This window comes from Odontomachus brunneus, unplaced genomic scaffold (assembly GCF_010583005.1).
Source record: "Odontomachus brunneus isolate Ranch 3 - 2012 unplaced genomic scaffold, Obru_v1 Obru_scaffold_171, whole genome shotgun sequence".
Taxonomy (NCBI): domain Eukaryota; kingdom Metazoa; phylum Arthropoda; class Insecta; order Hymenoptera; family Formicidae; genus Odontomachus; species Odontomachus brunneus.
Window position 1 is genome coordinate 234,834 of NW_022639621.1, and position 14,463 is coordinate 249,296.

Here is a 14,463-nt window from a genome sequence, read left to right on the forward strand (position 1 = left end):
CTTCGGTGAGTAACTGTCAACAGATGAACAACGAAATTCACTAGCTTTTATTTACAAGTGCTGCTATCTTCACGTTGAGGTCGGAAACTTTTCAGACCACCCTCGTATGTGATGCTGCAATTTATTTTAAGGTAATGCAATCCGCTATGTACCTCATTGTCTTTTTCTCCATGAAATAGAGAAAATAGTAGGGATGAAACGAAACTTGATTTTTAAGTTCTCGAAACTTGAATTCAAATGTGTCTCGAAACTCAAAACTTCAAACTATCCAAACCTGAAATATTAATTACAAAAAGAGTAGGTAATTGTGCATAAAACAAGCTCCTGCATAATTATATTTCTTATTAAAAAAAGCAATCTTCCAACACTTAAAAAAGATAAATATGATTATTTCTGTTGGTGAAAAATTTTATTAATTTTATCAACATTTTAATGCACAATTATCAAAAATAGTATTTTTATAACTAAGAACAACTTGAAACAATTCTCAATAATCAATAATAGTAATTATCAATAATAGTATTTTTATAACTAAGAACAACTTGAAACAATTCTCAAAATTATAATTTAAAAAGAAAGAGAGGCCAACGCTTTATATCTTTGATCGTAATCAGCGCATCGTTATCATCGTGATCGGACGAGCCTCCGTGAACGATCGGGTATCGGACAGCGTGATATTACAAAGATCAAGGACATCCTATCGTGGGACTTGCATTGAAAGTATATAATTAATGAGTAGCAGTAATTTGTGCGATTATCGAAGAAGCTTACAGGAGTAATATTACCGCAACTGGAGTAATATAAAAAAAAGTAAAGTCGTTTACAATTTCACGCCTCGTATTCGCAAGTTCTCTCACCCTCCTCTTTGTTTCTTGTTTCGCGTTTGGCCGACCATATAAATTATATCCTACCATTCTAACTGTGCAACCGGTGAGGACTCTCTTAATACTGAAGAGGCGAAAATAGTATTGCGCGTGCTCCCGCGTGCTCCCGCGTGCGACGCCTACGTCAATCAATATCTAGACGTGGTAGATATCTACCAAGTCAGTATCTAGTGCCTGTACTTTGTACTATTATTATAGAAATATCTACCTATTTCCATTTTTATTTGTGTGTAAAAGGTATAGATATATAGAGGGTCTTAATAGGAGTACATTGTCTTCTATCTTCCCCTGTCATGCATGATATATGCACCCTCCATATGTAGTTTTTTTATTACTATTTGCTTATCTGTAACTCCGCGTTTTCACGGTAGTTTCGACATAAAAAGTTCATCTCAGACGTTGCAGTATTTCACGTTTGTCAAGGAAAGTCTTTGTTAAAATAACGGATAAAAATATTCTACTATCGCTTGCCGTATTGTAGCCTTTTTTCTCGTTTTATCAATTCCCTTCTCGCAGTCTTGTTAGTAATCTTCGATACGTTCGCTAATTAACATGACTACATTGTTTGATACACGTTACTATTACTTAACAAAATTATGTTGCTCGATAACTGGCTTATGGCCATTTCAATCGCAGTTTAAGAGCAGAATTCTTCAGTCGTTCAATCTGCTTATAATACTCTTATTTATTCCACCACAGGTAAAGATTGTGTAATTTGCAATAAGTCCGATAAAAATTTATGCAGGCAATAAAATGTCAACATCTTTTCTGCAAAAAGTTTTTTTTTTCTTTGTCCAAAGATGTTACATTCGGTACACTCACACGTACGCACGCAAGTAAAATGATTTTGTATGGTATTGAAATGTTATTTGCATAATATAAAAGTATATTATAAATATGGGTGTCATTCATCAAGATCGTCAGAAGTCATTGAAAGTAAAAACGTTTGTCCGAACGATCAGGTAAAACATCCAACAACAAGGCGTTGTTACGGCAAGTCAGCGACAAACGCCACACTAACAATTCTTGCGTGTCATTTATAAATAAAAAAATATTTATAATAAACAGCACTTGAAATCGCTGAAGTACACTTGTAAAAAGTTCCGAGTTCTCACTTTTTCTGTGGATAAACAACTTTTCTGTGCAAAACTGTGAAATGAGCCGTGAAATGAGGCCTATTCACGCAAGAAAGCGCGTGAGTTAGACAAAGACGGATAATCCCTCCTTGTCTCACTAAAAGCAAACTGACAGGCGTGAGTCAGTCACTGAATAGCCTTTCGACGTCTTGCGACACTTTTATGGCATGGTTAACTTCAAGATAATTGAATTAAAAGTTAATAGTTACTAATAGTTAGATAATTGAAGTAAAAGTTAATAGATGAAATGTAATTAAGTTAAGTTAAAAGTTAAGAATGTAAAAATGTAACTAAGTTAAGTTAAAGCTATTTAACTTTTTAACTTTTTAACTTAACTTTTAACTTTTTAACTAGTTACTATCCAACCCTGCATTTAGATATATTTACATACAACATACACACACACACACACAAACTTGTGTGCGAAACGTCTAGTATATTTCATTTAATCGTGCGCCTGTCAATATCAATTATGGATAAAATTGTACCAATATACATAAATTTTGTCACTTGTCTTTTCGATTCAGCTGAAAGGATTGTATGATGTGTACGGTAAAGATATAGACGGTGTGATCATGTGTATATCACCACTCTTTACCATTATATTGCTCCTAATCAAAACCGGCATTATCATTCGATTCAAATCAGAGGTATCAATTGCATTATTTCTTTCGCGGATTTAATCATCCAATATGCCAAGACATATTAAGATTATTAAGTATATCATGTTTTTTTTAACACCAGATCAAGTCGTTATTATCTCAAATTGAAACGGAGTGGGAAAGAACTTCGAGAAGTGAAGAGCATAAGATTGTAATAGCTTATGCGTCAAGGACGAGAGTATTTTGCATCATATACACAGGTATAATAAATGTCGTTTGCCTTACCGAATACATATAACGTTACTTCTATTCTTTCAGTAATGTTGTCTAACGTAGTTTTATGCGTTGTCTTATCGCCGACGATCTCGCCACTGTTGGACATTATTTTACCCAAAAACGAAACGCGCGTAAGATATTTAGCCTTCGAATTGAATTACGGAATTGACTTACAGACTTATTGGTTCTGGCTGTGGTTGCACGTTTGTTTAACTGCAGTGTTTGTTATGTTAAATTACACTGCCGCAGATATAATGTATGTTACGTTGATGTTGCATGGTTGCTACATGTTTGCCATTGTAAGGTTAGTCTCTACTCTATTCTCTCTCTATTTCTCTCCCTCTCTCTTTCTCTTTCTCTCTCTCTCCCTTTATCTCTTTCACAAATCCAAATATATATACCCGTGCAGTCACGCACTTTTCCCACCACTAAATAAGTTTATAGTAATATAATAATTTATGGAAATGTCTATCTGGAATATTAGGATCCCGGACGATTAAAATAAACTTTTAAGAGCACTCGCGGAATAAATATTTATTTCTTTAAAATATTTGTAATATAGAAGACTTCACGCGATAGAATAATATCATAATTCCAATATGCAGATATAGATTGGAACAGTTGACCCATTCAATAAAAAAAAATACAATACAACCTTTCGAGAATCGTGATTATAACACGATGCGCACCTGGCAATGCAAAGAGCGGCAAGTGGAATTACAAAAGCAAGTTGCTGCCATGAAACAATGCGTTCTTAGACATGAGAAAGCAATAAAGTTAGTAAATGGATTTATATGACATATTCGTACATTTTTTAGTACAGTAATATATGCGCGTATACACACACATATAAGAATGCATCTCATTTTAATTAATACATTCGAATATCTCGGATATTAAGGAAGACACGAAAAATTATTTCAAAAGTTGTAGGATTTTGAGAGGCAAACAGATAGTGACCTTTATATCACTCTGCAAAACTCTTAATCTTAATTATTTAATGAAATTATTTAATTTTTTATTAATTAGATGCGCACAGGTATTATACCACATTTTCGCGTGGAGTCTCTTCGCTGGTGCATCAATAAACGTAATCATGATAAGTATTTCGGCAGTTCAGGTAAGTTTGGACGGGAAAGAGAATCTTACGCGTGGATATTTGACTTCCTCAGTTTTTATTCAGTTAGTGAGCAAATTGTCTCAATGGGGTCAGATGGCGATAGCTTGCGTATTCGTAGCTGGCGAATTGGTGCACATATTCTTTCTCAGTTTAATGGCGCAATATATATTGGACCACAGTGTGGACGTTCACGAATCGGCGTGAGTGAATGAATACGTGCTTGTCGATCGCAGTTGCTGCGTTTATATGTGTATGGGATTAAAAACGACAGTTTTGTAGGTTTTCATGCTCTTGGTACAATATGTCTGTCAAGGTACAAAAGGATATTATATTGATCTTAATGAGGAGCCGTTTACCATGCAAAATGATGGCTGGAAAATATTTCGTAATGTCATTGGAAAGCTTTTGCGCGGTATGAATACTCAAAACGTATTTATTTGTTATCAGTGTTACATTTAATTAATATATATTGTAAATTCTCTTGTTTTAGATAGTACAAACATCGATGTCGTATTTTACAATGTTGGCCTCTTTTCGATAAATGTCCGCATATACTTTTTGTTGATACGATTGACATCTCATTTCTTTAGAATGAAAATAAGAATGATATTTATCAATAATTTATAACATATTTATGCGGTATTTTGAAAAATTTCCAATTGCTTAATGCTCACGGAATACGTTTATAGTCATCACAATAAAGTATCGTTTGTTATCAGCAATCTTTATTTGTGATGCCTTTCGGGAGAATCAAACAGTAACGGCATGCAAGAATAAAATCTTCCTTTGCTATAAAAACTTTTATGTTATTTGCCTTGTCGATTTCTCGGGACGGGCAGTTTTCTCAACGCATCGAAGACAAGACGAAAATAATTTCGTTGGGAAATGAACTATAAAAAAACTATTCTAATTATATTTCGTTGAGGGACGAAGTATAAAAAAAAATTTATTCTTAGTTGCTTTTCTATTTGTCTTATTTGATATCATGATTTCTTTCTTTTTATATACGAAAAAGACATATCGATTTACCTTCAAATGTAGACAACCCGAAATCACATTGTTCGTGTGGCTTTCACCCCATGCTGGCCATTTAAAAAGGACGATTAGTTATAATTATTTTTAAGAGAGAATTTCGCACGATATGATTATATGCAACAATATTATTCCAGGAACAAATTTTTTTTCTGTCGCGTGTCGGTTGGCTCGACCAGCTTAAGATATGGAAAGTGTTGCTCTACACTGAGAAAAATTTTTGGTAATAATTATCCAGCCTGTGTTATAGTTACTACATTTAGTGAAATAGTATCAACTAAATATAAAAAGTGAATATTATTATAAAAAAGTTAATGTTATTAACAACTTTGTAATTATTAACAAACATTTGATAACATTTACCATATTGGTTACTATTTACCAAAGGGTATGATAAAACGCATTTGGTAAGTATTAGCAAACTTTTTTTTCCATATTTCTTGATAACCGCAGAATTCTTCCATATCATATTTCAAGTAATATCCTAATAAGTCAATTGCGCAATCACGTAATAATAAATAATAGTAGTATTAGGTGTTAATCAACTAAAATTTTCTTTAATTAAAATAATTAGCAAATCAATAATCAAAATTGATCAATCGTCATATGCAAAATCACAAGTAATTTCACTGATTGACAAAGTTAATTATTAATCTAGATAGCACAGAGCATTCAAAAAAGAGTCAGTCGTATGACTCTAATTCTGAGTTTACTTTTAGATGCAAAAAGAATTTTTTTCATTAAACTGAACTCTGAAGAATTCTTTTTGCATCTAAAAATTAACTCAGAATTGGTGACATACAACAGAATTTTTTTTGAATTTTATTTGAATTCTCTGTGCTATCTGCGAATTCAACTTTGATGTAATTAATTATATATATCGTCAATACCGAATTAATCAATACCGTCGATAACTCGTAGATACGTTTATTGCATGACACTTACAATAATATAAATTTATTCTTACATTTTTGTTATTTACCGTCGATGTCAGTATTATCTATAGCAATAAAAAAAGATTTGATTTTTAGGGAAAGATGCGCCAACTGAAAAAGTTGTTTTTTCGTTTCATAGGAATAAAATAATATTGCTTAGCAACAATGTAAAGTAAGGGAAACATGAAAAAATTCTCAAACTTACAATTTAAAAAAAAAGAGAGACCAACACTTTATATCTTTGTCGAAATCAGCGGCGCGTCGGCTGTTATCGCCGTGAACGGACGAGCCTCCGTGCTCGGTTGACAAAGTGATATTAGAAAGATATTAGAAGATCAAGAACACCCTATCGTGGGACTTGCACTGAAAGTATATAACTAACGAGCAGCAATAATCTGTGCGAGCATCGAGGAAGCTTACACAGCAGCCGGAGTAATATAAAAGAAAAGACATAGGATGTTTTCCATTTAATAACACAAGTCGACACAAGCATCATGCTATTTTAGTTACTCATTGAATATGGAATAAGGACAGAATGATGCTTATGTCGACTTTGTTGTGATATTAAATGGAAAGCATAGTAAAGTCGTTGTTTATAATTCCACGCTTCATATTTGTCAATTATCCCACCTACCTCTTTATTTTCTATCGCCGACCGATAAATTACACTCTACCATTCTAACTGTGCAGCCGGTGAGAACTCCCTTGATACTGAGGAGGCGAAAATAGTACTGCGCAGGCTCTTGCGTGCTGGACGTTCACGTCGATCACAATATCTAGAGTCTGTACTTTGTATTATTATTATAGAAATATCTACTTATTTCTAATTTTATTCGCGTATAAAAAATATGAATGCATGGAGAGTCTCAATAATGATACGTTATATCCTATCTTCCCCTATTATGCATGATATATGTACCCTCCATGGGTAATTTTTTATTATTATTTGCTTATTATTGCTGTGATCCCGCGTTTTCACGGCTTGTTTGAACATGCAAAGTTCACATCTTAAACGCTGCAATGTTTCACGTTTGTAAAAGACAGTCTTTGTTAAAATAACGGATAAAAATATTTTACTATCGCGTGCCGCATTGTAACCTTTTTTCACGGCTTACCAATTCCTCTCTCGCAGTCCTGTTAGAAATTTTCGATACGTTCGCTAATTAACATGACTACGTTGTTCAATACGCGTTACTATTACGTAATGAAACTATCTTGCTCGATGGCTGGCTTATGGCCATTTCAATCGCAGTTTAAGAACAGAATTCTTCAGTCGTTTCATCTGTTCATATTGTTCTCATTTTTTCCACCACAGGTAAAGATTGCGCGTATTTTTTCTTATTGGAAGAATATAAATTTTTCTACGTGGTGTTCTTTCTATATCCGTCGTTTAAACACACGTATGTGAAAAATATTGAAGTATATTTAGATATATTTACAAAAACACACGCGAAATGTCTAGTATATTTCATTCAATTGTCCGTATATCAATATTAATTATGGATAACATTATATTAATATACATAAATTTTATCATTTGTCTTTTCGATTCAGCTGAGAAGATTGTATGATATATATGGTAAGGATATAGACGGTGTAATCATGTGTATATCACCACTCTTTACCATTGTATTGATGCTAATCAAAGTCGGGATTATTATTCGATTCCAATCAAAGGTATTAGCTGTATTATTTCTCATTATATCTTTTGCGGATTTAATCGCCCAATACGCCAGGAAATATTACATTTCAAGTATATCACATTTTTTTAAAAACATCAGATCAAATCGTTGTTATGTCAGATTGAAACGGAGTGGGAAAGAACTTCGAGAAGTGAAGAGAATAAGGTTGTAACAACTTACGCGTCGAAAACGAGAGAATTTTGCATGATATACGCAGGTATAGTAATTGTCATTAGACTTACCGAATACATATAACGTTACTTCTATTTTTTCAGTAATTATGAGTAATGTACTTATATGCTTCATCATATCGCCGACGATCTTGCCAATATTGGATATTATTTTACCCAAAAACGAAACGCGCATGAGATATTTAGCCTTCGAATTGAATTACGGAATTGACCTACAGACTTATTGGTTCTGGCTATGGTTGCACACTAGTTTAGCTGGAGTAGTTGTTATAATAAATGTTATTGCCACAGATACAACGTATATTACGTTGATATTGCATTGCTGCTACATGTTTGCCATTGTAAGGTTAGTCCCTACACATTCTCTCTCTTTCTCTCCCTCTTTTTCTTTCACAAATAAAAATACAAATACAAATACATACACTCGTTCACTCAGTCGCTCACCTTTTCCCACCACCAAATAACTTTATCGTAATACAATATAGGAATGTCTATCTGCGATATTTGGACCTCAAACGATTAAAATATATCTTTAAGAGCACTCGCAAAATGAAAATTTATTTCTTTAAAATATATGTAACGTGGAAGATTTTAGGCGCCATGATAATATCATAATTCCAATATACAGATATAGATTGGAACAGTTGGACGATTCAGTAAAACAAGATACAATACAACCTTTCGAGAATTGTGATTATAACACGGTGGACACCTGGAAATATAAAGAGCAGCAAGGGAAATTACAAGAGCAAGCTACTGCCATAAAACAATGTGTTCTTAGACATAAAAAAGCAATAGAGTTAGTATATGGATTTATACGACATATTCGTACATTTTTTAGTGCAGTAATAAATACGCGTATACACACACATACACACAGAGAGTGTTTCTGTTTTAATTAATATACTTGAATATCTCGGACATTGAGAAAGATACGAAAAATTATCTCAAAAGTTATAAGATTTCGAGAAGCAAAAGGATAGTAAGCTTTATTGATCCTGAAAAGTTCTTAATTTAAATTATTTAATGAAACTGTTTAATCTTTTTAGTATAAATCGATATCTGCAATTATTTTGCGTATAAAAATACTGGAATAAAATCGTCAAATAGCGAACATTTTCCGAGATATTTTATTCTCATACTGTTTAACATAAGATATAAAATATTTCGTAAACTATTCACTTTTCGACAAGTATACCTAAATACTTTTTTACGTAGAATAATGGGAAAATTGGTTGTTTATAAGAAAAACATAGTGAAATCCTAAAGAAAATTTCGTTGAATTCTGCAGATTTATTGTTTAAAAAATGGTAGAAGATTTTTTCGTTCAGACTGATGTGTTCTACTTGCATATCGCGGCTCCGTCGTCAGTTACAGGACGCCCTGTATATATGTGTAGAAGTGTATATGTAGTGTGTATAATATAACCTTGATAGAATTATAAAGAATATTCACGCTATCATACTGTCATTCATACAATTGTTTTAAAATCGTTCAGATATCTTGTATATCATCCTTATTAATTAGATGCGCGCAAATATTATACCACATTTTCGCGTGGAGTCTCTTCGCTGGTGCATCAATAAACGTAATCATGATAAGTATTTCGGCAGTTCAGGTGAGTTCGAGCGGGAAAGAGAATCTTATTCGTAGATTTTTTACTTTCTCTGTTTTTATTCAGTTAGTGAGCAAGTTGTCTCAATGGGCTCAGATGACGATGGCTTGCACGTACATAAGTAGCGAATTGGTACACATATTCTTTCTCAATTTAATGGCGCAATATATATTGGATCACAGTGCGGACGTTCACGAATCGGCGTGAGTGAATGAATACGTGCTTGTCGACCGTAGATGCTGCGTTTATATGTGTATGGAATGTTTTAAAAACGACAGTTTTGTAGGTATTCATGCTCTTGGTACAAAATGTCTGTTAAGGTACAAAAGGACATTATACTGATGTTAATGAGGAGCCGTATACCATGCAAAATGATGGCTGGAAACTTTTTTATCATGTCACTGGAAAGCTTTTCTACGGTAAAAATGCTCAAAATGTATTTATTTGTTATTATGTAACATTTAAATAATATATATTGAAAATTCTCTTGTTTTAGATAGTGCAGACATCGATGTCGTACTTCACGGTGTTAGCCTCTTTTCGATAAATATCTGCATATACTTTCTGCTGATACGATTAATGTCTTATTTCTTTAGAGTGAAAATAAGAGTAATATTTATCAATAAAATATTTATCCATGTTATTTGTATATATATATTATATATAGATTAATTGCTTTCTATACTTAGCATACTTAGCAGTTTCATCATTTTGTAAGGGATAGAATTAAACGTATAATAAATGCATAACATATAACAGATGCTAAACTAAAATTGAATACATCATATAGTAAAAACTTTTATTTCGTCACTAACATTCGAATTATAGACATGCTCTTGTTATTAATTTTCACCCATTTATTTGATGGCTATTAAAAGGAGGGAAAAACATGTTTGTCATTAATATTCGGAAAAAAAGCGGGCAAATTTTACATTAGGCACTAACATGCGACATTTTGACTGACATACCCGAATTTTGACGACTCTCTCGAGGGTATAAAGCACTTACTGCACCGTATCAAGGTAGCTACTAGACTGAGGAAAACTTTTGTCAAAACCCGCTAGGTGACGCAATTCTAACGGAGTTAGAAGGGATAGTTCTTAAAACATATCATATATGTTCAAGAATAATGATAGTTTAGTTAAATATATCTTGTCCAAGCGATGGATATATGCGTGTTCGAATATAAGCAAGGGCTACATTGTCCAACCTCCTTATTGATTGCATCAAGTTTATTGTGCTCTAGCGTTGTCAGAGACAATCCGAAGGATTCGCATACGTGCTCGGGTGAACATGAATAAAGTGTTTGATACACGTTACTATTACTTAACGAAATTATTTTGTTCAATGGTCGGTTTATGGCCGTATCAGGCGCAAAACAAGAAAAGGGTTATCCGGTCATGCAGCATTTTTATATTAATTTCATTCCTTCCACCTCAGGTAAATATGGTATCCATTTCTATGTCGCGGTCACGAAACATAGAAACATTGGTAAGACAGAAAATTGATTGCGTATAGAATATCGTAAATGATAAACAATTCGCAAATTGATTAGATGCATTTAAAGAAATAAAAAAAAGGGCATCAAAGCAAATGTTGATGTTTTAAAAGTAATGACAATGATTTAAATGTTGAGAAATTATTTAATCGACCGTTTCGAAATTATACCATTAATTTTTCATTACAACATCACCATTTGCTTTTGTTTGCCTTACTTTCTTTCTTTGATTAGACACGTCAAAAACTTCAACATCTTTTGTTATTTAAAAGATTATCAGATATGAAACTTTTGTAACGTTGCGGTGGCGAACTATAGAGAGTCGTGTCACTATAATTATAGACTAGAATGATGTAATTTCGGTATAGATGATTCTAAATTATGGTATGAGGTAAAAGGTACACAAAGTTGATAATTGTTCTATTGTTCGTCTATTCAATATAGTTAAAGAGATTGCATCAAGTTTGGGGGAAAGACATGGACACGGTGTGCATGTGTATGCCGCCGATCTTTACCGCCTTTTTGTGCTTGTCGAAAATCTTGACTTTTACGTTTTTTAAGACAGAGGTATTGATCGCATTGTTAGTATTTTGCACATGATAAGTCGATATCTTCAAACTATTATCGATGCAGCACACAGCACAATAAATACGCGTACATTATAATCCAAGTACATTATACGCTTTCTCAAAAATCACCAGATGAAAGTGCTGCTGCGACAAATTAAAACAGAATGGAAGAGGACGTTGAGTGAGGAGGAAAGTAAAATTCTAGAGATGTATGCGTCAAAATCGAGGATATTATGCATCGCGTACGCAAGTACGGTAAATGTCGTCATGCGTCGCAAGCGTGTATGACGTTATTCCTATTCTTTCAGCTGTAATGTGTAATGGACTCATGTGTTTTATTTTGGCACCGACGATCTCGCCAATGCTGGACATTGTGTTACCTCGCAACGAGACGCGTGTGAGAAGTTTAGCCTTTGAACTTGATTATGGAATTGATATGCAAACCTATTGGTTTTGGCTATGGTTACACACGAGTGTGGCAGGTGTGCTGGTTATATTTAATAGCATCGCTGCGGATATTACGTTCATTACATTCACCATTCATGTGTGTTACTTATTTGCGATAGTAAAGTAAGTACCTTTTACACACGTTGCACAATTCTATTGGAACGTAATTAATTAAACACTTTGCACAGAAATTTTTATATTTGAATACTGAAAAGTTTGCATTTTTTATCGATTTAAGATTACGAAATGATTTTTTTATTTTCTTAAAAATAAACTAAAATATTTTTATATTTATACGTGTGTATGTGTGTGTGTGTGTGTGTGTGTGTTTGTGTATTTGTACGCAACATAATATAATTATTTGTAATATAATAATACTAACAATACTTTATATTCATGCGTAGAGAGAGAGGATAAGATCACAATTCAATTTACAGGCATAAATTAGAACATATAACCGATTCAATTACAGAACGTACTGCACAATCTTTTGAGAATTGTGATCATAATAATGTGTATAATATCTACCGATATAAAGAACAGCGATCAACATTAGACAAGCAAGCCATTTACAGAGAATGTGTCGTCAGTCACAAAAAAGCAATCAAGTTGGTATATGTATTAATATATATAATATTTTCTATACAGCAAATAATATTTATAAAGTTATAGTCAAAGTCTGAAGCGAAGACGTTTCTAGAATTGACTGGTTAATGTGTGGAACAACCAAGAGTTTCCGTTAAAACCAGAAATAGTTTTATATTTTGGTTTTTGAATGATATCTTTTTAATTAATTCTAGAAGTGACTAACATGATTGGTCAAAGTTAGAAGCTAAAAAATACAAATGTGTTATAACAAAAAACATTAAAAGTATATCTTTGGTGATGTGGGTGACTTCACTCCTCAGGCTGCTAAATATCTAACCTAACCATACCCTACAGTATAGTGTTGGTTGTTAAAAAATATACATTTATGGACATACATTTTAACAATCGACGTTCTCATAATGCTGTAGGATAGAATTAGATTAGATTAGATTAGGATAGAATTAGATTAGATTTTTAGCGGGCAAAGCCTTCCACCCTACCAAAAATATATTTTTGAGACTTGTTAAATATATACGATATATCGAAGAATTACATTGTATTTTAAAATTTCTTTTGTTAATAACTTTTTAATAAACAACGAACGACAGCTAAGAACTGTAGAAGATTACTCAGGACGATAATTTTTATAATATCTTTACTATATAAGAACACGATCATTGAAGGTGTCTTTCCTAAACAGGAGTTTCACCGTGATTTTTTTAGTTTCTAGCTTTAAGCAATCATATTAGTCATTGCTAGGATTTACTAAAAACACCAGTTAACAGCCAAAACACAAAACTATTTCGAGCCTTGACCAAAACACGTTTGGTATTATATTCATAAATATATTTCTACAGTATTACATATTGTATGTGATCGTTTTTAAATACACGAGACATCTTGTATAACTTCTTGATTAATTAGATGCGCACAACTAGTACACAACATTTATATGGGGAGTCTTTTCGTTGGAGCAGGATTAAATGTAATTACCATAAGTATTACGGCAGTCCAAGTAAGTATACATACGAATGAAAAAGAGTTTCACTTTGGTGCACACACTTCACTTTCCTTTTTCATTTAGTTAGTAAGCAAAATGTTTCGATGGACCGAAATGATGATGTCTGCTGCGTTTTTATTGGCAGTAATGTTGAACATGTTCTTTCTTAGTTTGATAGCGCAATATATACTGGATCACAGTTTAAGCATTCACGAATCGGCGTAAGTTTTCAAGCGTTATTCATGATTGCAGATATAGTTTGTATATGTCAAATGTACTAAAAACAACAAGTTTTTTAGATACTCGGGCGCTTGGTATAACATACCTGTCGAAAGACAAAAGGACATTGTACTAATTTTAATGAGAAGTCGTTCGCCGTGTCAGTTGACGGCTGGAAAATTGCTTGTAATGTCTCTAGAAAATTTTTGCGCGGTATGATTTACTTCGGAAGAAAACTTCTCATTAAAACTATACGTCGAAATGTTATATTTAATTGTTTATTACATTTATCTTATTTATTTATTATATATTATATTTATTTATTTAATTATTGATATTATTTATATATTAATGGAATTTTTTCTTCAGATAATGCAAACTTCAATGTCCTACTTCACGGTATTAGCGTCATTTCGATAAACATCCACCAGCTTATGCTTCATATGTTTGGGATAAAGAAATATATTTAGTAATAAATTATTTTGCTCGATATTTATGTCTACGTTGAGCTACGTAAATTAAGATATGTTAATATAAGTTTTCTATATAAAGTATCATATAGCACTCTAGGTTAACGCCGCGAACTTATTTTCAATGTTTCAATGTTTCATAAACATTTCACTTTACTTCGTTAGGAAGAATTTAATGTTAATATTAAGTATTACTATC

At 32.7% G+C, this 14,463-nt stretch overlaps 4 protein-coding genes across 4 annotated transcripts; all 4 read left to right on the forward strand.

Annotated features, from left to right (window-relative positions):
- The first annotated feature begins 1,419 nt into the window (after positions 1-1,419).
- On the forward strand, positions 1,420-2,920 carry LOC116851299. The gene is made up of 3 exons (XM_032830598.1): positions 1,420-1,583; positions 2,548-2,670; positions 2,765-2,920. Exons 1-3 carry the CDS (start codon positions 1,437-1,439, stop codon positions 2,918-2,920), a joined length of 426 nt encoding a protein of 141 aa, XP_032686489.1. The 5' UTR covers positions 1,420-1,436.
- Positions 2,787-4,566, forward strand: LOC116851323 (odorant receptor 13a-like). The gene is made up of 7 exons (XM_032830626.1): positions 2,787-2,882; positions 2,941-3,202; positions 3,504-3,674; positions 3,928-4,018; positions 4,082-4,218; positions 4,298-4,430; positions 4,509-4,566. Exons 2-7 carry the CDS (start codon positions 2,943-2,945, stop codon positions 4,557-4,559), a joined length of 843 nt encoding a protein of 280 aa, XP_032686517.1. The 5' UTR covers positions 2,787-2,882; positions 2,941-2,942; the 3' UTR covers positions 4,560-4,566.
- A 2,597-nt stretch (positions 4,567-7,163) lies between these two features.
- Positions 7,164-10,047, forward strand: LOC116851321. The gene is made up of 8 exons (XM_032830623.1): positions 7,164-7,300; positions 7,540-7,662; positions 7,767-7,884; positions 7,943-8,204; positions 8,487-8,657; positions 9,386-9,476; positions 9,540-9,892; positions 9,970-10,047. The coding sequence occupies exons 1-7, from the start codon at positions 7,190-7,192 to the stop codon at positions 9,678-9,680; spliced, it is 1,017 nt and encodes a 338-aa protein (XP_032686514.1). The 5' UTR covers positions 7,164-7,189; the 3' UTR covers positions 9,681-9,892; positions 9,970-10,047.
- A 1,468-nt stretch (positions 10,048-11,515) lies between these two features.
- Positions 11,516-14,141, forward strand: LOC116851300. The gene is made up of 3 exons (XM_032830599.1): positions 11,516-12,110; positions 12,425-12,599; positions 13,834-14,141. The coding sequence occupies exons 1-3, from the start codon at positions 11,800-11,802 to the stop codon at positions 14,011-14,013; spliced, it is 666 nt and encodes a 221-aa protein (XP_032686490.1). The 5' UTR covers positions 11,516-11,799; the 3' UTR covers positions 14,014-14,141.
- Positions 14,142-14,463: the final 322 nt, after the last annotated feature.

Excerpts from the sequence above, each read along its gene's own strand:
- LOC116851299 (XM_032830598.1), top strand. The coding sequence starts at position 1,437 with ATGACTACATTGTTTGATACACGTTACTATTACTTAACAAAATTATGT. Across the intron at positions 1,584-2,547 it reads TCTTATTTATTCCACCACAG|CTGAAAGGATTGTATGATGT; the intron begins GTAAAGATTGTG and ends TTTTCGATTCAG. Across the intron at positions 2,671-2,764 it reads TCATTCGATTCAAATCAGAG|ATCAAGTCGTTATTATCTCA; the intron begins GTATCAATTGCA and ends TTTTAACACCAG.
- LOC116851323 (XM_032830626.1), top strand. The coding sequence starts at position 2,943 with ATGTTGTCTAACGTAGTTTTATGCGTTGTCTTATCGCCGACGATCTCG. Across the intron at positions 4,019-4,081 it reads TAAGTATTTCGGCAGTTCAG|TTAGTGAGCAAATTGTCTCA; the intron begins GTAAGTTTGGAC and ends GTTTTTATTCAG. Across the intron at positions 4,219-4,297 it reads GTGGACGTTCACGAATCGGC|GTTTTCATGCTCTTGGTACA; the intron begins GTGAGTGAATGA and ends ACAGTTTTGTAG.
- LOC116851321 (XM_032830623.1), top strand. The coding sequence starts at position 7,190 with ATGAAACTATCTTGCTCGATGGCTGGCTTATGGCCATTTCAATCGCAG. Across the intron at positions 8,205-8,486 it reads TACATGTTTGCCATTGTAAG|ATATAGATTGGAACAGTTGG; the intron begins GTTAGTCCCTAC and ends TCCAATATACAG. Across the intron at positions 9,477-9,539 it reads TAAGTATTTCGGCAGTTCAG|TTAGTGAGCAAGTTGTCTCA; the intron begins GTGAGTTCGAGC and ends GTTTTTATTCAG.
- LOC116851300 (XM_032830599.1), top strand. The coding sequence starts at position 11,800 with ATGTCGTCATGCGTCGCAAGCGTGTATGACGTTATTCCTATTCTTTCA. Across the intron at positions 12,111-12,424 it reads TACTTATTTGCGATAGTAAA|GCATAAATTAGAACATATAA; the intron begins GTAAGTACCTTT and ends TTCAATTTACAG. Across the intron at positions 12,600-13,833 it reads ACAAAAAAGCAATCAAGTTG|TTTGTATATGTCAAATGTAC; the intron begins GTATATGTATTA and ends TTGCAGATATAG.